This window comes from Pseudopipra pipra, chromosome 11, assembly GCF_036250125.1.
Source record: "Pseudopipra pipra isolate bDixPip1 chromosome 11, bDixPip1.hap1, whole genome shotgun sequence".
Taxonomy (NCBI): domain Eukaryota; kingdom Metazoa; phylum Chordata; class Aves; order Passeriformes; family Pipridae; genus Pseudopipra; species Pseudopipra pipra.
The window spans coordinates 9783108-9804814 of NC_087559.1; the positions used below are offsets into that span (position 1 = coordinate 9783108).

Consider the following 21707-nt stretch of genomic DNA (forward strand, 5'->3'; position numbering starts at 1 on the left):
AGGAGCAAAAAAAAACCCTCCCAACCCTAGCATGTTTTACCTCCACACTGCCTATAATATGTCCTACGCAAGCTAATTCCTTTTTTGTGTCTTAATTTTCCTATCAGTAAAATCAGAATACCACTCCTGAGATGTCACACACAGTGTTTCTAGACATGAAAGCTAGGGCTAAATCTAGCTCTGAGCAGAACAGGAGTGGGGACACACTGTCCTGGCAGCATTGCATGGACTTTCAGAGGGAGTGGGGGAGCAAAGCACCTGAAAAAAATTTCAGTCACCATTTCACATTTCATTCCTGGTCAGTAAAGGCTAAGAGCCCATGCACATATCCCGGGTGAGAAGCAGACTCCCAAAACCAGCAATGATCAGTCTAACTGGAGAGATTTTAACCTAAGCTAAATCACACCTTTTCAACACTAACAGAATTCCATAGAAACTCCCATTGTTCAAGATGCATTTTTACATTTTACATTCACACACCATTTCAGTAACAACCATCTCCCTCTTAACAACGTTGGAAAAAAGTTTCCATCAATTTTTAAATATGTGTCAAGGCCATTTATTTCCTCCTTCACAACTTGCTCTTCATATAGAACTTAAAATTTTAGAATTCCTTGCAAGCGTTACCCCAACACAGTGACACTCATGGGAACAGACTGTTTCACTATTACTCAGACAAAGGAGTGACGCCTGAACTCTGACACTGGAAGAGCAACAGAAAGCTACAAACTTTGCTTACAAGAACAGCCTGCTCCTAAATCACCCCACCTATCTCTGCTGTGTGGCATGGTTTAAAAAAAAAAAAAGAAAAAAAAGATTTTTCAGTCAAGGGATTTCACCAAGAGGATCCTGGTTACATTTTCATACAGTTCTGCAAAAAACAGAGAAGTTACATCAGCATTTGGACATGCCATTTCATTCTCCCTGAGATCCTCTTCTCCATGTGATTCAACAAATTTCTGCTGACCTGTTTCAAGCTGACAGTCCCAAGCTGCACCCAAGAAAGGCCTAACTAATGACTGCAGGTTTCACTGTATAGTCTCACTTTTAGAACATGCTAGTGCTTTATTCTTTATTAATTTATTACTTCTGTCTGCGTATGTAAGACTTAGAAATGCAGGAGCAGGAAACAGGAACTGTGACACATCAATTTCAACTCTTATGTTCCCTGGCAGCTTGAGGTGAAAATCTTTTCCCAGTTTCTGAATTTTTCATCTTCTTACAAATTCTGTATTTGAATGGTTCCTGAAGGATACTCTGAACCTGCAGTAGCCAAAGAGAATCCACCAAAGAGTGGACTTGTGCTGTCAGATTTAAGCACTTCTGTGCTCAGCTTCCTGACTTCCTCTAACTGACACACACCGTGCTCCAAGTGTTTCAGGAGCTAAGCTGGAAAGGTAACAAGCACCAGTCTTTTAGCAGTGCTAATGGTGATTTCCATAGGTGTGTAAAAGAATGCCATAAGCCTGGGACTTGGGCATCCCAGTGCCTCCCACCTCAGGCAGAGAACTCAAGAACAGCCCTTCCAAACAGGACCACTGCAGGGTAGCATTAAGGTATTTCCTTCACACATCCCACAAGTCACAGTTTTAACTTCAGCAGAGATCTTCCTACCGATAAGTCACATATCTAAAGAGACAGATTTGGGATGGCATACCCCAAAATGCAACGTCTTAGTAAAACTTTCCACCTTCTGCCCAGCCACCATCAGATAAAGGATGTGTTCCAACCCTAGGTGCTTATGTGGGGGGGAAGTGAACACAACTGTTCAAGTGGAGTCCACAGGACCGCTTCCTACACATCACCCCACTGCTCACCTGGGCGTTCAGCTGCCATCCTGCAAAGTCAGAACAACTGCTGTCAGCTGTGAAGGTAAGACAGCACATACACTGCTTGGTTCCCTTATGGAGAAGTGATTGGTTTGGGGCTACTTGCAAAGGTTTTCATTAAACAAAAGATTACCCTCACAACAGATGAGATTTCCTGCTTATGAGACATACTGCTCACACCCATCACGAATTTTTTCGCACAGCAATACGCCTTTGGAGATGTCATGACATGCTAACATTTAAATAACTTTATTCAAACACAAATAGACAAAATGCTGCCTCAAGTTCTATTAGACCAAATAGTCTCACTAGGTATGAGCAAAGGCTCAGCTCACAGTGAGCAGACAGAGCAGCACACACTGGGATCTGCAGTACACTGACAATTGCTTTATTTCAAATATATGCTGCTATAACCAAGTTTTCCATATTAAAGAAACAGGATTCAAATTTCTGCTGCAACTGGCCTTGGCTGAATTAAATTTTTGTGTTGTTTCAGTCATACTATACATAATTTTATATAGTTCTGTGAAATTCATATCATGGTTTTTTAATACAGCATAAATTAATACAGCATATCTTCAGTAATTTTTTGCATGTCTTGGTATCTCATAAGCCATGACTGGCAAGTAAATGCAAAAAAAAGACTTCCTAATTACCAGGTTAAAAAAAAAAAGGATAAGGAACATGGTCTGGTGCATTTACTTACACAGATTTGTAATATTTTTATAGTAATTAACTTTTTGCCATCTTCCAAAATGAGCTTTTTGCTGTACTGACCTTCTGCAAAAGTATACCTACCAGAATTTGCTATTTTGAAACAGTTAAGCACCATGCTTAGGCTGTGACACTTTCTCTACCATCATAGATCAAGCCTACGTTAAAACTCACATCTGGCAAGCTTCTCAAGCAAATGAGAGCAGATGAAGGCAAGACTACACTGCCGATTTTCAAGGGGAGAACTAAAGGTTTGTCTAAAGAAAGCACTCCATGCACAGCGACCAAGGGCACAAACCCAAAGTACGGCACAGATTTGTCAGCACGCAGTGGATGGTGGCTCACTCTCCTTTAAGAGGAGTGAGAAGTTACAGGGGGACAGCCTGAGCTGGCCAAACTGGGTGTGGCACCGAAAGGCGGAGACCCTGCTCCCCTTCTCTGGTCCCCACCACATCCTCTGCACTTCCACCCATATGCTCCCCCCTATTTATTTTGTGAGGGCTCTGGATGCCTGACAAATCTCTCAGTGAGCCAATTCAGTTCACTATCTTGGCGAAAAAATAATCCAGCAAAAACCAAAACATAAAATAACCCCAAGACAGCTTTCTGCTGGGTTAGCAAGCTGAAGGAGTTCAGAAAAGGAATCCAGCAGGAACCAGAGAAGGCAAACAGAAAAGGCAGAACTCCCCGTTGGGTGGGAGAGCAAGGGGGAACAAAACTTCCCCCATTCAGCAGCAGAGCTGTTGGATGTGCTCAGCTGTCTCGTGTAACTTCACCCGGAGTAACCTCGCTTGCAGGGTGCAGTTCTGCAATAGTTTCAAGCTGACTTCAGCTGGCACAGCTTCAGTGCAGCCTCCCATCCCTCCCTGCACTGGTGCTAACCTGACCCCACAGTCGTTCCAGCAGAAGCCAGAAGAAAACTCTTCCTTCCAAAAATGAAATGCACTTGTTTTCTGCATGGTAGCCTTCCTGAATCGTTCACTTCTGGGATAGGTGTGGGCCAGAACAGAGGCAAAAGTGATGGTGTGAAGAGCAGGACTGTCAGCTGGAATTGCCATGAAAAGCTGCCGTGCACCAAAAACCTGCACAAAGCTGTACAATGAATATACAGTGTCACAAACACCCATTCCAGTTTAACACACAAATTTCCATATACAAGCAAACCCTGAGGTGGAAATTAGAAGAACTGCACAACAAAGTGAGTCTGTGGCAAGCTCGGAACCTGACTTTCACCCTACAAGTATCCTTGTTCCCTCTTAACTTCCAGGCCATCTTGAACCCCAACATCCTTGAAATTCATGAAACTGCAAGAGAACTTTGAACCAGCAAGCCAGTCTCCTCTACAGTCAAGCAGAGCCTACTTAACTCGATCAAGCAATCATCTTTTCTTCAAAGGTTCACTTTAGCTGTATTTATACAGGAAGCTTCCAGATCTTTGCTGTGGCAAAAGTTAATCTACAGCCACATTACTGAAAGCATTCTTGTAGCATGATTATAACTTATTCCAACTTAATGCCACAGAAACACAGGAAATAATTTGTTTTAGTGTCTTTAGTTAAAGGCCACATGAATGCAAAAGGCTCATATACTCTTCCAAGTATCTATAAATTGATAGTGCAGCTCAGGTTGAGACATGCTATTTTAAGGGCTCCACGTTGAACCCCAAGGGCACTTCAGTTTCCCAAATCACTGGTTCTCAGACTCTTCCCAGTGTATTCCTTCCTGCCTACAAGCAAGGATACGTTCTCACCTCCTTACTCTCTCTCATAAAACATTTGAGAATTGCTCCATGGGAGCAGTTTCCACACCAGCATGCTGCAAGTCTACCAGTCCTAGAGTCCAACTGACAGCATTCCCAGAAAGATGTAATTTGGGCAGAGGCAGCGCTGGGAAACAGGGCTACACTGAAAAATACTCCTCTCCTCCTATTGTCTGCACTACCTGGAGCTGTGATGAGAAGTCTCAGTCTTCCTGGTCCCATCCTCCCACCACTTACAACCTCTGCAGCTTCCATATTTTGCTCCCGGAAGAAAGATGTGACTTTCTGCCCTACAGTGAGCAACACTGTCATATGTGGGCTTCCTTATCCAAATATTACCATCAACACAATCCTCAAAAAACCTCCAGCCACTTATTTTCATGATTCAAAGTCTGTGTAAAACCAAGAGACTGCATTATCTGACATCCACAAACTAAAACTCCAAGCCGCATCCTGACTTTTTTTTTTCTCTATTACTGAATCAGCAGCAACAGGCACATTCTGTTAATAATTTGGATGGCAGGGTCTCACACTCCTTCCCTATCAACAACTCCCATTTCAAACTGCTCACTTCAAAGTCAAGAGGATTCTTCTCAGTATCAGAACTTCAAACTGTTTTCTGGGCTGTTGGCACAGTCACTGAAAACATTTTGTCCTGTAAATCAACAAGGCTGCAGAAGAAAACCCTGGTATGAGCTCCGGGAGGACAACAGGAATAAGCCTGAGTCACAAAATGAGCAGCTACCAAATCCAGACAATATCTTCTTGTCAATGTGTATGATTGCAATTGTAATCATGCTCTAAATATGAACACATCAAAAGCACCGTGACCTTTCTACTATGAAATTACTTTGAAATATTTTAGGGCTTGAACATTTTGGTTTTAAAGCTAACTCACAATCTGCCTCAAAAGGCTGCTTGTAAGTGAAAAAAAAAACAACTAAGACTGTTTAGAACACGTTGAAAGAAACAAAAAAAAGTTTGCTGCCTTGAAAACTGCACAGATCCAAGTGTTTGAGATACCTCCCCTTTGCTAAACTTAGCCCTTCCGTGACCCTCAGGGAGGAATGCAGGACCTGTCTACGTTATCGAGTTTATAAGGATTAAACTTTAGCATAAACAACAGATCATTTCTGAACTTCACTCTAAAAGCTAAATTCCTGACTATTTCTCAATGCTACTCTTCTGTGCTCCTCTCTCTTCATTCCCCTTTTTTCTTCATGTTTGGTGAATGTGGGACTATTAGATTCCTGACCACAAATTACTTCTCCCGCTCACTAAGAGCTTGCCACTCAAACTGCTGACAAGTCCTCCCACATTTTTCCACCTTTGCGTCTGAGCACATCAGTACACTTTCCTGAATATTTCCCATATTGCTCATTAAAATAATTGGGGTTTGTGTGTGTTTGTCAGGAGGAAAATAAAACTCAGTAAGAAAGATTTTCTTTCTCAAATATATTATTTAAAGTATAATTTGTTTGTTCTACTTGTTTCAGCATTTAAATTAGATTTAAGGATCAGAATGTTGCAGATTTAGCATTTAAACAACAGTATTGATGCTCCTATAGGGCTTGTGGCAACAAAAACCAGCAGTAAGGCTATTATTCACTGAAGATTTCTTTTTCTGGGCTACAGCTTTTCAAGTTCAGACTCATCAGTTGAAGTGAGGGAAAAATCCCTTTAGCTATTTTTGTTACAGGAAAATAATACTTCACCACTAGCTCAGCCGGGGGGGAAGGGGCACGATGAACCAGAACCTCCTGATTTGTCCTGCAGATCATCCTTCAAGACAAAGAGCATCTTTGCTAATTATAGAAGAAAAAAAAATTTAAACTAGGAGCAGTTGAAAAACTGTTTCTCAGCATGCTCAGTGGGCATTAGCTGCGATTTCAGCAGCTTAGCAAGTCCCACCCCTGTGTGAGCTCAGCAGGGAGGCCTGGAGCACTGCACATTCTCCCTGCTCAGCAGGGACAGGGGCCACAGCTCAGCTGATTTGCTACAGGAATACTGGAAAATTGCCACCAAAAAAGCAAATCCCGTGGAAAAAAAATACAAGAACCCCCCAGCAACTTCAATAAGGAATTAAGAGGAAAAAGTGGAAAAAAAAAAAAATCTCAGCTCCCACAGTTTCAAGATGTTGAACTCTTGCTGCATTATGGTCTGGGGCTTTTTCCATGATCAAAATAAGCAAAAGGTTTAGGTTAAGCCAGATTTATACAAACCCGGCCCTAACAATGTAAGTGCAAACTTACTGTGCACTAACTCTTGCCACAAGTCCGTCATGGGAGCCAAGGACCGGCTGTAGAATCTGTAACAGCTGTAATATCCACAGCTATTTTTCTTTTAATTTGGGAGAGGAAAAAAAACTAAATAGACAAGTAAAATGCAACAAAGTCTTTATTTTAAAATCAAACAGCAGCTTAAGTTTCATAGGGGCAACTGAGACTTAACTCAGTTGCTCACATGCTCACATGCTCTACATTTAAGCACACGTTTAATGCTTTCAACCAAAGCACTACTACTACATGTTGTACAAATAAAGAACACTTTGCCTATTGCAATCTCTCTCATACACTGCACATAACACAAGATTACATTGAGAAAATTTCAGAGTTACACACACAAGCAGCACCGGAGTAAAAACACAAATGTGCTTTTGTAATACAGCAGTAATGCCATGAGAACAATGATTTTTGAATTTTCAAACCTCTGAACACTCATTATGTTTGTTTTAGTATTGCCAGAATAGATAGAAACATTTTTATCTCATCACATCATTCAATACAAGTTTGTAAAAGTCTGCTCATCCAAAATGGGAGAAAGCATAGACTAATAAGTTACATGGCTGGGACATCACACATTCAATTTTCCCTTGCACACTTTGCACCTGGAAGTTTGAATTAAAAATGTTGGGTTTTTTTTTTTTTTTTTACTTCAGGGAACATTTGGAAAATTTAAATTGATGATTGCTAGTCGGTTTTATCCCCCCAGAAAAAGAGCACAAACTTTTGCATGTTCTAAGATGCCAGTTCAACACCATCTCTTTTCTGCATGTTTTTTCAACTTTGACCTGTTAGTTTTCAAAATAAGATCTGGCTGTAACTGAGCCTCTTTCTAAAAAGCGATTTAAATGTACATGGGATTTCATCACCCCACCTTGCAGTGGGGAAATCGCAGACAACATTAGCTAAGGAATATTACTTTCAGGTCACTTGGGATATGACAGTAAAACGAAGAGCCAGGGCCTTGTCAAAGCGGTGCCAGTTATCCAGCAGAATATGAGGCAGCAGACAAATTCCCCATTATAACATACAGAGAGACTGTAAACAACCTACAGAGAGACTGTAAACAAAGACTAAGGGGCCATGAAGATCACTTTCTGTATTTCATTAAACCGAGGAGCTAGTTTTCACACTCACAAAATCCAGAGTTCACTACTGTTATATCGCTTCATGTTAGGCAGCAAATGACACCTTCAGCCCCAAAGACTGAAGCATTTTAGGAGTTATAAGTTGCTCACCTCACCCTGTGAAACAATTTGGGTGCTACAGATCCTCAAATATAAAAGCTACTCAGAGTCTGGCATTTACCACATGATTGCTGCCAGTCAAGCGGATTTAAGGGCATATTTTAATCTCTCTCACATTATTCTGTCCTGGAATTTTTGCTTCAAGCTCACAGTAATTCTGAGTTGGGTAACCCGGGCCAGGGCAAGGGGCTCCCCATGATAGGTGTTAGTTTACAGAGATGGCAGTGTTTTCTAATGCTAATGTATTCCCATGCTGCATACCTCAACTAACAGTTTCACCTCTAACAAACTGCACTGGAATATGCTGATAGCTCCAGCTCAACAACACAATATCATACAGACAGTGGCCAGTGCCAAATGGTTAGTTAAGCAGATAAGAAAGGCACTCATTCTTCTTTAAAAAAAAAAAAAAAAAAAAAAGGAAGCTATTGCAGTCAGGCAGACAGAGTGTGGATGGGAGCTGGCAGATTCCACAATACAGAGTCACGTCAAAAATGGCCTCCTGCAAACTGTTCCTTCATCAAGCATTTGAGTCAAGCGAAAGGGAGGAATCTTTCCCATTATTCACAGGAGTTTCACCTTCCTATTCCACAGCAGAGCACCATTTTCTGTACATTTTGACATACAAGCATATAAGAAGCACAGAGAATAGATTTCACTAAGCAGCAGAGGGAAACTCTTCTCCCCACTTTCTGTTTCCAGTCCCAAAGTTGAGCCTGGCCTTTATTTTGACTGTTCCCTGGTCTGTGAATGGAAAATCCCTCCTCAGCACTAGCAGGCTGGTGTCTGCTGCACACACCCACTGCACACAGCAGAAATTCCAGTCAATAAGGCAAGTGGGGCCCAGGCGATGGAAGGGGAGGAAGGAGACATACAAACAATAAGAAAAGCATCTGGCTCTGTTACTGGCTGAGAAGGAGGCTGGAGTTCAAAAGAGACACGACTGCAGCCTTCACTTCACAGGAAGATCATATCAATTCTCGCTGTCCTACTTTTCACACAGACCAAAATATGTGGAAAGGGTAACTTGGGGTTTTCAGCCCACACTTTAATGCAATTCCATTAACTCCAGAACAGCGACAAAACCCACCTTGGAGGTTTTTGTCCCACCAGACCAAAATATACCCGTGCTTCTGCTTTGGGCCTGTGGAAACGGCCTGTAAGGTAAAGCCCTTTGCTGAACGTGAGCCAGCCATCCCTCCACCACCACACTAATGGAGGCTGCTCTGCTGTCCTTCCCTGGAGATAGCAGCCAAGTCTAGTGAAGCTTCTCTCATAGCAACCAGAGCTCCACAGCCAACAGCAGCTGCTGTCACTGCCTTCAACGCTTACCCACAGGATCCAGAGCACAGCAACACCCTCCTCCCTGCACCTCTACAGCAAAAAAAAAACCCAGAAGGCTGGCGACAAGATGACTTCCTAGGTCAACCACAAGAAGCAGAAAAAAAGAAATCCTAGTATTTCCTATACAAGTGAAAAGAGGAATCTGATTATTGAAGAAATAAGAAATTCCTTTTCTGGATTTGGGTTCCTGGCAGCAACACCCAGCCGGGGTGGGGGCAGCCGCCTGAAATCCGTGATGTACCAGCACACCAACGTCAAGTTCTACGAGGCTCAGCTGCATCCTTCACCCAAGGAGAGGGATTCGCCCCCTCGCCCCCGCCGTGCCCCCAGCGCTCCCATTACATCATGGCCCGAGCCCGCAGCAGCCACCGCAGCCCTGCAGCGCCCCGTGCCCTCTCCAGACCCGCAGAACACCCCGCTCACCCCCCTAAAGAGAACCCCCAGGATCTCAGCTGGTGTCGGAGGAGCACGGGGACACGGCCGGGAAGAGGCTGCGAACCCCCCTCGCTGCGACACCCGTTTCCCCGCTCCCCCCGGGCCACACGCGGCCTCGCCGCCCTCTCTCCCCCCGGCACGGCCAGACGGTGCTCGGCGCCGCTTCCCCGCCCGTCCCGGCGGTGAACTCCGGTCACCGGCACCCAAGGACGAGCCGCCGGCCGGCAGTGACCTTGCCGGTGCCGGCGGGGGTGGGAGGTGGCCGGGGCGCGGGCAGGGCGGCGGGGAACCCCCCCCGCACCCCGCGGTGACGGGCGAGGAAATGCGGGAGAATCCGCGCTGCAGCCGCCGGCGCAGGGAGCGCCGAGTTACGGGGGAAAGGCGCCGCGCGGGCACCATGAGAAAGCAGAAAATGCAGGTCAAACGCCGCCTCCCCCGAGACCCGGAGGGGCCGGCGGCGGGGGCGGGCAGCGGCGGCCCAGAGGGGGCTGCCCCTGGCCGGACAACGACCCCCGCGGCCCCGCGGGACAATGAGGGGACGAGGGGGCGCGGTGGAGGCCGGGCTGCAGCGGGGCTTCCCCGGCGCTCGCCTCCACCGACAAAGCCCCGCGGCCACCCCAGCCCCGGCCCTACACCGGCCCCGCACCGACCCCAGCAGCCCGAGCCCGCGCTCCGCCGGGCCCGCCATGATGCCCGCGCACCGCGCCGGGCCGGGTCAGCCCGGGCCGGGCCTCCGGGGGCACGGCGGGGCGCTGCCGCCCAGGGCGCCGAGGCAGTGCAGAGCGCCGAGCGGAGCGCGGAGCTACGGCCCGCGCCGGGAGCCCCCCGCGACCGCTTGCCCCGCCGCCCACCCCGGCGTTCCCTCCCCGCCGCCGGGCACGGCCGGTTCCCGCCCACCCGCGCCTACCTGGCCGGCCCGTTCCCCGGGCCCCTACGCGGCACCAGGCCCGGCTCGGCGCCACGGCGTGTCCCGGGCAGCCGGCGGCAGCGAGCGCTCGGCCGCGGCGGCGGCCCCTCCCCCGGCGGCGGCGGCGGCTTCTCCCCGGGCCGGGCGGAAACGGCACTGGGCGCACGGGGATCCCCTGCGCCGGCGCCAGGGGCGCCCCGGCCACGCCCACCCCGTTCCCCGTTGGCTGCCGCGGCGCCGCGCCCCGCCCCGCCGGGGCGCCCTCCTTCGTCACCGCCCCTCCCGCCCTCCTTCGCCATTGGCGGTCCGCCCGCGCGGCTCCGCCCACGCCGCAGCCTCATTGGGCGCTGCACGCCGGCCCCGCCGCTCGTCCCACGGTCGCGGCGCCCCATTGGCGTGCGGGGCCGCCCGTCAGGCGCGGGGTGGGCGGTGGGGGGCGGCCGCCGCCGGAGCCGACGCGGGGCGGGGCGTGCGGGCTGCGGCAGCGCCCGGCGGGCGAGCCGCGCTACGTGCCGAGGGGCGGGGCCGGCGGGGCGCGAGCGCGGCGCGCGGGGCGACTCCCGCGTCGGGACACGTGGCAGAACGAAGGGGCGGTGCGGGGGGCGGCCGGGAGGGCTGGGGAGGAGGACGCGGGGCGCATGCGCGCTGTCGCCGCGCGCGGGGCCTGCCGCGCGGCACGTCCGCGCGCGGGGGGCGGGGGTCCCGGCGAGGGGTCCCGGGGGCACCGCCCGGGGCCGCGACCGGGACCCGCCCCGCCCGGGCCGGGGCGGCGGGGCCAGCGCACCCACAGCCGGCCGGACCCCGTCCCAGGAGCCCCGAACAAAGGCCGCGGGGGCCGTGAGGCGGAGGGGCGGCCCCTCGGCGGGAGGAGGGGCCCCGCGGCGCTCTCTGCCCGCGCTCGGCCGGGGGGCTCTGCCCGGTGCCAGTGCACGGAGGGAGCGCTCTGTGCCGTTCGCAGCGCTGCAGGGACGCGAGAGGAAGAGAGCGGAGCCCGGGCGCGGCGGGATAACGCTGGGGATGCTCAGCCGGGGCCGCTCGAAGGAGGCCGCGCACCGGGGGCGGTGGGAGGGCAGCAGCTCCCGCCGTGGCCTCGCCGCCCCGGCGGGAGGGCGGTCTGGCCCCCGCCGGCAGGCCCGGTCACGGCGCGGTGATCCAGGCGTGCCGCAGGCTCTGCGCGGCGCTGGCGCGGCGCTCGGGCGCGTAGTGCAGCGCGGGCAGCAGGAAGGCGGCGAAGGCGGCCGCCGCCCGCGGGGTCCAGCCGTGCCGGTCCGCCAGGGTGCCGGGGAGGCTGCGGGGGCAGAGCCGGGAGAACCGCAGGAGCGCGCCTGGCGGAGACAGCGCGGGCGCGGCGCCTCAGTCACACCGGCGCGGCTGAGGTGGCCGCGCCTCGGCATTAACCCAAAGCGCCCTGAGAGATCCCTGCCTGCGCCTTGGAGTCGCCTCTGTGAGCTCCACGTGCGCTGCCCCTTGCAGGTTTGGCCCTCGGGTCTTTCTTGGGAATCGTCTTCCCAAGCTAGTGTTTGGAGGCTCCCCGTTCCCGAGCGCTTCCTAGGCGAGAACATGCCAAGAGTGTGCAAAGTATTCCCAGAATAGCCCTGCCAGAGCCATTGCTGCTTGTTCCCTGGGCCTGCCCGCAGGCACCCGGATGCATCTGGCTATTTCAGAGCTCACAAGACACTAATGTTGAATTTGCTTCCCGTTTACGAGCTCGGTGGGACCTGGAAAGATTGTATGACTGACCGAGGAGCTGCCCTCGTCCCCAGGAGCCCGTGGTGTAAATGCAGGGATTCAGGTTAAACGTGTGTGGTCAGGCCAGGTTGGTTCATGTGGAGAGTGAACATAGAACTAGTTCTGACTAATTTCTTTTGAGTACCATAGAATGAATAAGTGTGAGCAAAGCGTGTGGATGTGCAGGGAGGTGCTTGTTGGATTCCAGCATGGCACCAGTACTCAGCACTCAGCTGTTGGTAGGCTGAGGCTATGGGACTCAGTGAGTGTGAAAGCAGAGAAAGGATTATAGCCCAAAGTACAGAAGGATGGAGTCATGTGATGTGATGTGGTGTAGTCAAAGACAAGAATTTCAAGACTGATGAGTCAAAGGGAAAGAAACTGGGGAGAATAAAACAAGAAAGATGTTACAGTTGGGTCAGAAGACTAAATATAGCAGCCATGCTGGAAGGATGTGAGTGTCCCATTCCTGGTCATCATTGTTCTCTGCCAGTGAACGGGTGAAATCCAGCCAGTTACACACTCTTCAGCCTTCCTGGTGTGTAGCTGTTTCCTGCCTGTATTTCCATTCTCTCCAAATCCAAAGAATGGAATTGTTTTCCCTGTTGGGTGTTTGCTGTAACTGTTTTTCAGGATTTTGTATTCATCCCTGGAATGCTCATGGGTTGCAGAGGTAGGCAGGGCAGGGAGTGTTACTGCTCTTTATGAAATCTCTGTCTTGTGTAATGTAACATTTGGGGTGTTTCAGTGTGAGCTGAGTAGGAGTGTGTCAGAGATCCACTGTGATTTTTAAAGTAAACTTCCTTACTCTCATTCTTACCTGGCCTGCTGAAAAATTTTGTTGACTTGTTCCATGAGAAAGCAATTTGAGGAGGAATTCTTCCCAGGAGTTCGATAATACGAGCAACATGATCTAGACAGAGGAGGGAAAACACATCTAGATACAATAGTTGTGACACTTCTGTCAGTGAAATGAATAAAACTGATGGAGTCCTACCATCATCTCTGGAGAAATATTTCCCAGGTTGAGGATCAAATAGACACTCCCCAGTTGCCATTTCAAATGCCTAGAAATGGAGTAGCATTGTTAATTGACTAACTGTTTTGGAGTTTTTCTTCCCTGCTAACTAATAGTACCGATTTCCCTTGCAGTCACACAAACCTGATCCTAAACTATGGAAATACACTGGCACACTGGCTTGATGTCTACCACAGTGAAACAGCACCTTTAGCTCTGTCAGGATGAAAAGCAGCATGTGCCTGATTCAGTCTGACATACACAGAGTGTGAATTGCCTTAGAGCTTAAACTAATTAGGAGTGGTTTTATCAGCAGCACACTTTCGGCCCAAAGCGAACGAGTGCAGACAGCCCCTTTTGCCTTCTCAGCAAGGAAGCTTTGCTTTACATGAAAAGGTGGGTGCCAAGGACATACTGCCCGGGCCAGTTAGTGTCTGTCACTTCCTTGCATGCACAGCATCGTCCCCAGTCCTACCAGGCAGGCTGTGCTCCAGATATCCGCAGGAGTGCCATAGTCTAATCCAAGAAGCACTTCCAGGGCACGGTATGGCTGGGTCTGTATCTCCTTGGAGAAGGGCTTGTACTGAAACAGAAACAAACTCCCTTTGGTTGGCGTCCCTAAGCCAGTCAGAGCAGCACTGGTGGTCACAAGCTTCCCGCACAAGGAGGGGACACAGGACAGGACTGAACATGTGTTCTCACCTCTGAAAAGGGCACAGCCAACACATTCCCAGCCCCACTGACACCAGAGGGAGTCTACCTCCCCACATTTCTCACTGAACATAGTTTTGAATTTCTAATTGCAGGGATTGAGTGCAAGCTGGAGAAATGTCCAAAGATGACAGTGTCTTTGGGAGCACAGGGCCCAGCTCGGAGCTGGGAGTGCTGAATATAGCACCCCCCGAAGTTGGCATCTCTTCAGCACACTGAAATAGCTATTCAGCTGTAATGGGATGGACATGCAGGGTGGGATGGAAAGGAGCACGCAGCCTCCAGGGTTGTTAGAGGATTGAGACTTGGAGCAGACTCACTGTCCAGCACGCGCTGCCTAGATCTGCAATTTTCACTTCTATGCTCATTAAATCAGATTCTTCCAACTGATTGCCAGGATCACCTCCTAGATGAAAAGAACAGAGAGAAGTCGTGTCTTTCCAAACCAACAGGTACACATCACTTACCATAGGAGAGGTATGTCTGCCTGTCTTTAAAGTTTCTCAGCCTAAAAGGTCCTAAAATGCTTTTTATCATCAATCAAAGGCCACCTCTGGTTTTTGAGGAAATGCAAAGGAAGCACTGATATTCAGTGAAAACAAGAGGATGTTTGGGAAGATGGTAGCTTGGAGTTGAACAGTGTGATGTGCTCCTGTCCTGCTGCAAGGTTCCTCTAGCACCAAGGTTAAATTACTGTGGGCCCAGAGGAGAGCACATCCTACCAGCACTAGTCTGAACCAAAACATCTGTAATTCCTCTTCAGCCTTCAGCAGCGTGGCTCTCACAGACCTTGGACACAGCCTGCTTGGCAAGCACCGTGAAGGTTACATTTTCATATGACCCTAGGAAACAGTAATTCCTGCTTTAGCGCTTTACAGTGAGCTGTCAGCCTATGCCTAATACTGTGCTTTTCTGCTCTGAGCAAAAGACTCAGTCACTAATTTAGGATTCCCTGATTGCCTCAGAGTTTGAGAGACAAAACAGCACTGTCATGGGAGAAATGCTCACGGGAGAACACAGTGCAGGGATAATATGAAAGGTCTCATGGCTGGGAGATGAGCTAATCTCTTGAGAAATGCTCCAGCCCTACATCTTATTCAATATTCACACCATTCTCTGCAAATAAATTATGTCTCAAAAGGCCTTGAAGATTAGCAGTACGTACAAGTCTCCCACAAACCTCAGAAATATGGGAAATAAAGAGCAGAAGTGTCACACAGCTTTCTGATCAAACCATTTTGTATGCAAACCTTTCAGTGGCTGAAAACATTGGACACAGGGAACTGTCCCTGTCCGGACACAGGGAACTTAAAGCCAACAAGAGTGAGCTCTGATGCTGCGGGGGGGGGGCTGTTGACAGATACATGTGACCAGTTTTCCTCCACACAAACCCACCTGCAAGACCACGTTTCTGTTGGTGCCTTGGGTAGTCGCTCAGCCTGATGTTTGTCTTAGGCAGAGATAGGAGAGGCCTCTCAGCAGCCCAAGCTGGCTGTAGTATTTTGTGCTGGCTGTTGCAGGAGATGGGAACCTTTCCTGAGGTATCCGTAGCTGCTGCCTCTGTTTCCCTCCCAGCAATAAACATATAAGTCCCTCTTCTTGCTGCAAACCCCCTGGAGTGCTCACCTGCTCCCTTCAGCTTCACATGTGTTCTCTGGCCACAGTCAAGCATATCCACGAGAAGCCTTTGGAGGCTTTTGTCGTGTCCATACAGTAGGATATTCTCCGGTTTGATGTCCGCGTGGATGATGCGGCAGCGCTTGTGCAGGAAGTACAGCCCTGCCAGCACCTGGGAGAGCAGGGAGCACATCACACCGGCCACACGAGGGGCCCCACCAACCCCCCCCTGCCCCAGCAGCTCTCAGAGCAGCCAGGCACAGCGGGTAGGGTAGTTGTGGGCATTCTGGTACTGATGATAACTATCAGCCGTAAGTTATTTCCTGCTGGGGTGGCCCCGTGGGAGCAGGTTCTAGGGGTTCCATTGCACAACACAGCAGGAGGAGCAGGTGCCAGAGCCCCACGTGCCCAGCAGGGGCCTGGGGAGCCCAGGGGGGACAGGGCTGTTTGGGGTGACACGCAGCAAAAGGCAGCACGAAAATCCACAGACACCACCATGGGTGGGCAAGCCCGGTGAGATGGGAGGAGGGTGGGGCAATGAGGAGGCATTACAATAATGGAGCTGAACTTTCTTCTGAAAAATCATTCCTGCTTGTACAGCTGTTATGGCCTAGGACCACTGTGCCTTCCTGCTGATTATAACCAGCCCCCAACTTCCATCTGAATGACAGTGACATGGCATGGGAGGGATATGAGGGATCCCCATCATACAAGGAAAGAAGGAGGCACAGCGTAACCCAGACAGGAGGTGGGAGAGACCATGAGTGAGTGCTTAGAGAGGATTTCAGGGCCCTGCAGGAGAGCCATGTAGGGAAAGAACAGCCTACGATGGAGCAGGGAAAGCCTGGCCTGTCACGGGGGAGAGATAAACAACACCGACCAGAGAGGAACAGTCACTATCAGAAATCAATAACAGCAGAAATGCTACAGGGAGAGTTACGTTTGTTTTTTAAACACTCTGGACAGTCATAAAGGGCTGGCAAATATTCTCTGTATTATCAAATTCTATTCTGGGATGAACACCAGCCCCAGGGAAATACCAACCTTAAATGGTAACTGTGAAACGCGGGGAAAGATTTAAATAACTAAACTGGAATGAATCAGAAGTAAATACTGCTCCAGTGCTGATCTGAAGGGGGAAAACAGATCTGAGATTTTACAATTAAAACAGATAATGGATCAAGCAAAAGGCCTGGGTGTAAAATGAGTCACAGAGATGAATGCCACTACATTTTTGTGTAACTTATTCAGGTGTTAGTGGAGCTTCTTTAGAGAAAGAAGAGGCTATTCCAGAAAAAAAGTGATGGAGGAAGCAGTTTTCTTTCTTATTGTCCCTAGAAGGGCACAGGAATCAGGGTAGCAAATCTTCATCTTGGCAAGTGTGCAGACTTCTGATAAATCTCAGCATGAGAGGCAAAATGTAATTTTAACTCCTCTAAGGCCTCACTCAGATTCCCTATGCCTTAAGCACAGCCAGTGCATAAGAAACTCAGTTTTCACAATCTGTTTGAGCAGGACACCACATCCTTGCAGGGGATGAAGGAGGAGTTGGCTCTGTGCGGGAAAACCTTAACATGGGAGGAGAACCAGCCAACCACATCAGCAATTTAGAAATTCCTGGAAGGATGGGAGGGAGACCTTGAGCAGCTTTCAGTGGTACCATGCAGAAAGCTGCTGGAGCTGACAGTGCTACCCGTGGCTTGATGCCAAGGCAAATGCCAATGGCCTGGCATTGCTGCCAGAAGGGACTTCTCAGGGCAGCAGGAGGGCAGAGATACACGTGTTTTGCACACAAGAAGCAGAACTATGGCAGGCTGTTTGCCCCCTGCTACCCCTACGAGCAGCAGAACTGCTGGAGAACTCCATGAATACTGAGATGATAGGAACAGAAGTGCTGGCCCTTACACCCTGGTGCAGGTTTGCTGGTGCTCCATGGTGGTGGCCCTGACTTCTTGCCAAACCCAAGGAGGCTGCAGCTTGGGCAGTACCACTCAAGTAAGGCCCAAGTAATGCCCATGTCCTTGGGAAGAAGACTATGGCATGTCCCTTAGCCAACAGTCCCTTGGTGCCCTCGCCCAGTTCCAGCTAAATTCTCACCTGCTGTAAAGATTTTTTCACAAAAGGCAAAGGCAGTCCCTGAGTTGTGTAGTTTCCCATCAGACATCGCAGGGAAGGACCCAGCACCTCAAATACCAGGCACATATGTGGAAAAGAGTCAGGGATTCACTAACAGGGAGAAGATCCTACCACCAGCCCTTTGTCTTTCACCAGAGCAACCAAATACCTCCTTATCTCCTCAAAAACCTCTCCCCTCCAGCCACCTCCATGTGCCCAGGCTTTGCTGGCTCAGAGCTGCAGCACTCTCCACAGAAGGATATGGAAGCCATTCTCTCCAATCATTCTGAAGTCATCTAACAAAGAGACGATATTTTCTCCTGCTCGATCCTTCTTCTTCATACAGTTCACCTGAGGGGGAGGATTCCAAGAAAGCTGCAATTAGAGGTATTGTATGCACAAGGACACCTTGCACCTGTTTTATCCTGTTCCCAGACTTTCTCTTCCAGGAATTGGCACTTCATGACAAATCCCATGAAAACACCATCAGAAAAACCAAATGCTCCAAGCACACAAGCAGAGTCTGTTACCAAGGAATGAGTTTCTGCATGTTGTCCCACTCTTGACCAGGTGGGACCATCACCCTCACAGTGTCAAAATAACTCACACTGATCCTGCTGATAGTGTCTAGCAGACTTTCTGCTGCTTATTCTATCCATGCAGACCCATAAAGTGCTCCTACTTGTGCTGGGAGGAGATTTCCCCAAGAACACAGCTCCCTGCTCTCAGCAGCAATGGCGATTTCCTTTGCCTTTCTGCAGCCTTTGCTCCTTGTTCCCAGAGCTAAGAGTAGCAGGCTGGGACATCAACTTTTAAAATTCCCACCATCCCTTCAGTAATTTCTCTGAAAAAGGTTTGTGCTGGCACGACAGGGGTGAGCAGCCCTGGAAGCCACAGGGGCCCAGATCGCCTCTCTTGGCAGCTCTGCAGGCACTGACCTCCCTGTGCTGGTGGGAACAGCCCTGGGAACCAGCTGTATGCTGCTGAATGGGCAGGCGTGTCTCTCGGAGACAATTACTAATAAATCAGGGGGAAGGCTTGGTCTGTATGCAGGGTTGTGCTGATGTGTAGAAAAGCAGCCCTCTGATTACATTAAATTAGTGCCACTTGGTACTTCCTCTTGCATCACTGCATCTGGCTCATGTCCCTTTGGATAGGGCCTGCAGATTTACAGGTGTGAACTAAACCTTTCTCAAACCTGTTGGAGAAAGGCCGCAGAGTAATTTAAAATGTAAAATTTAATGGCTTTTACTCATCTGACACTGATGTAACTTTGTATTTGGGCAAGCTTAAAGAATTGTAACCATGAGCTTTCTAGAACTAGCAGCTCAAGCCCAAGCACCTTCAAAGGCCACTCACTGAGAAACAGATACAAACACCTAATTACCACCTTCATTAGCAAAGACAGGAAGAAGCTTTCTGACTTCAGACGTTTATTATATTTTTGCTACATCATACTTTTTTCTATTGCAGATATTGCCTTTTACAGTATCAGTATTGGGATAGAGCAATGTCTTCTGAGCTGGGAATGCCAGAGATACAGCAAACACACTCCCATCTCCTTCTTAGGAATGTTACCATCTTCTTCTGTTGATTAGCCACCTTAGCTTTCTGCAAGTTCCTCCTATTTGCTGGATTTCAGTCTCAGCTAAAAGAAATGGGCCAACAGGACAAGTGGGACACAGCCAGCCTGTCCAGTATGACAGGAGGAAGGAGAAGGTTCATGTTTCAGAAACCAATGCTACACCAGGGTGATTTCTATGAATTTCCTAATTTTTGTGGTTTTTTCCTGTTCTCCACCTAGCTCCTTGTACTGAGACCTGAAGGGAGAGGGGATGGTGAGACTGATACTCAGACCTGAACTCTGGAGCAAAGCACAGAGCCCCAGAATTTACTTACACAGCGGAGGAGAGTGACCTCATCCTGGGCAGTATCAGCAAAGCCTTCCCTGCTTTTCAGGACCTTCACAGCTACTTGTTTCTTCCTCCTGGGAAATGAACCACAGCTGCCAGCCAACACATGTCAGAGTGGCCCTAACATGCAGCACCTCCCCTTCTCCCAGTCACCCAGCTCTGGGCTTCCCAGGGAGGGTGCTGCCCTTCTGCAAGCACCCTTGGCCTCAGTCTGCAGCACGCCAGGCCCATGGGCATCTCTTCTGCTGGCATCTGGCAGCACAGCTGTCCCAGGAACCAGCAAGGGACTGGAGAGGAAAAGGCAGAGCATGGACACTGCAGGGTCTAAATGAGAAAATAAAATGCAGAGCAAGGGCTGATCTCACCTCATTTATATTCTTTGGTTTCTGGGGACCAGCTCTGCTTATTGCACCCCACTGATCTCACTGCCAGTTTTTCCCTTTGTCCGGGGATGCTGATATGCTTCCAGGCAGGCAGCTGTGCTCTGCTGCTTCTGCAAGAGGGGCTGGTCCTGTCCAGGAGATCAGCCACCCATTCCCACCTCCCCAAAAGGCAATTCACCCCTCACCTCATGTCCTGGCACAGCCAGACGGTGGCAAAGGCGCCGCAGCCCAGCTCACGCAGTGCCTGGTATCGCGTGTTGAACACCTCTCCCTCCTGCACGGGGTGGTGGCCTCCTGCAGGGACCATGGCCAAGAGACATCAGTGACATCTCTAAATGCTCTTAAGCTGAAGGAGCAGCTAAGGACAGCCAGACAGGTCCCAGTGACCTCCTCTGGCCTGGGAAGAACCTGGCACGATCTCGGCTCTAGAGCTACATGCCCAAGGACTGACCTGTGTGCTGGGCTGGCGGCATCTCCTCCTGCACCTGCTCCTCCATGGCCCAGCAGTGCAGCAGATCCTGGCACGAGGGGATGGAGGCAGTGGGGAACCAGGTTGTGGGGAACAGGCAGTGTGATCTTCAGCACTTTACTCCTTTAAAGAGAGCTGGAGAGCAGCTGTACTTCTGCTGCACACTGTGCACATTGATTCCCTCTTCTACTCCTGCTGCCCCCTTGCTCCTTTCCTTCCCATTCCCTTCACCAGCTCCTGGAACCAGGCTTTAAAAACACTTTTGGCACTTCATGGAGACAGGGATTATTTTAAGAGTTCAGAAGAGGAAAGCTGGCCGGCTGGGGCTGGGCCAGGGCCAGGTGGGAGTCTCAGGTTTCCCTGTGTCCAGTATGGATTTTTAGGGGCTTAGCAGGGTCTATGGGATTCCCTCCCACAGCCAGGGAAAGCATCCCCTCCCCATTCCAGCTGAGGAGGGAAAGCATTTGGGCTTTGGCTATCAGGAGGAGCCCCCAGCTCCAGAGGGGTGTGAAGCAGAACCTGCATTTTAGACGCTGCAGCACTGCTCCTCTGCCCACAGCCCAGCCCCAGGGCCAGAGCATGAGTTTATCACTGACCATCTCGTGACATCCCAGCAAGAGGCTGCTCCCGGGGTTTGTTACTATGACAGCCCAAGGTGCAAACACTAAGACAGTACAGACAGACTAATCCAACTGCTGTCCCCCCACGCTGCAGCACCAGTGTAGAGCTGGCTTCAGCACTGGTCCTCTGAAATAGCAGCCCAGAGCCCCTGTTGCTAATGCAATACAGATGTAAACTGCCATAGCTGGGGCACTCCCAACCCAGCCTTTCAAAATTCAGAAATGTCACTTGCTGTACTGCCAAAGCTTCAGGCTAACACACACTGTCAGAGCTCGAGACAGGTGATAATAATCCCCATAGACCATTAGCACAGGTAGAATTATTGACCTTTAAATCCTCCAAATCCGGTTGCTTAAGCTAAGAACTCTTCTGAACCAGAGGATTTTCAGAAATAATTATAGAGGACTGGTGGCGCTGGTGGCAGCAGGAGCCACATGACAGGGAGTACTTTCTTCCAGGTGCTGAGATAGAGGCGTGACTTCCTCAAAATGCTAAAGTTTCTTTCCACCTGCTGATGCTCCCTCCCAGTGCAGCAGCCAAAGGCACAGCCTGCCTTTGGCCACCCAGTAGGGTCCCAGCTCAGTTTTATTTAAGGGTCAGACTGGGCTCAAAACT

The 21707-nt window shown here is 49.9% G+C and overlaps 2 protein-coding genes across 2 annotated transcripts in view; both read right to left on the reverse strand.

The window, feature by feature from the left end:
- SETD5 (SET domain containing 5) overlaps positions 1-10673 on the reverse strand; it is a 65247-nt gene extending 54574 nt beyond the window's left edge. Inside the window, exon 1 of the mRNA XM_064667383.1 lies at positions 10518-10673. The gene's annotated coding sequence lies outside the window, so the exon portion shown is untranslated. The remainder of the gene's footprint in view (positions 1-10517) is intronic.
- Positions 10674-11217: 544 nt separating this feature from the next.
- On the reverse strand, positions 11218-21063 carry LOC135420264 (SRSF protein kinase 3-like). The gene is made up of 11 exons (XM_064667483.1): positions 20454-21063; positions 20188-20296; positions 19606-19693; positions 17970-18057; positions 17689-17795; positions 15601-15763; positions 14295-14380; positions 13739-13846; positions 13243-13312; positions 13066-13158; positions 11218-11842 (listed from the first exon to the last, which is right to left on the reverse strand). The coding sequence occupies exons 1-11, from the start codon at positions 20497-20499 to the stop codon at positions 11655-11657; spliced, it is 1146 nt and encodes a 381-aa protein (XP_064523553.1). The 5' UTR covers positions 20500-21063; the 3' UTR covers positions 11218-11654.
- Positions 21064-21707: the final 644 nt, after the last annotated feature.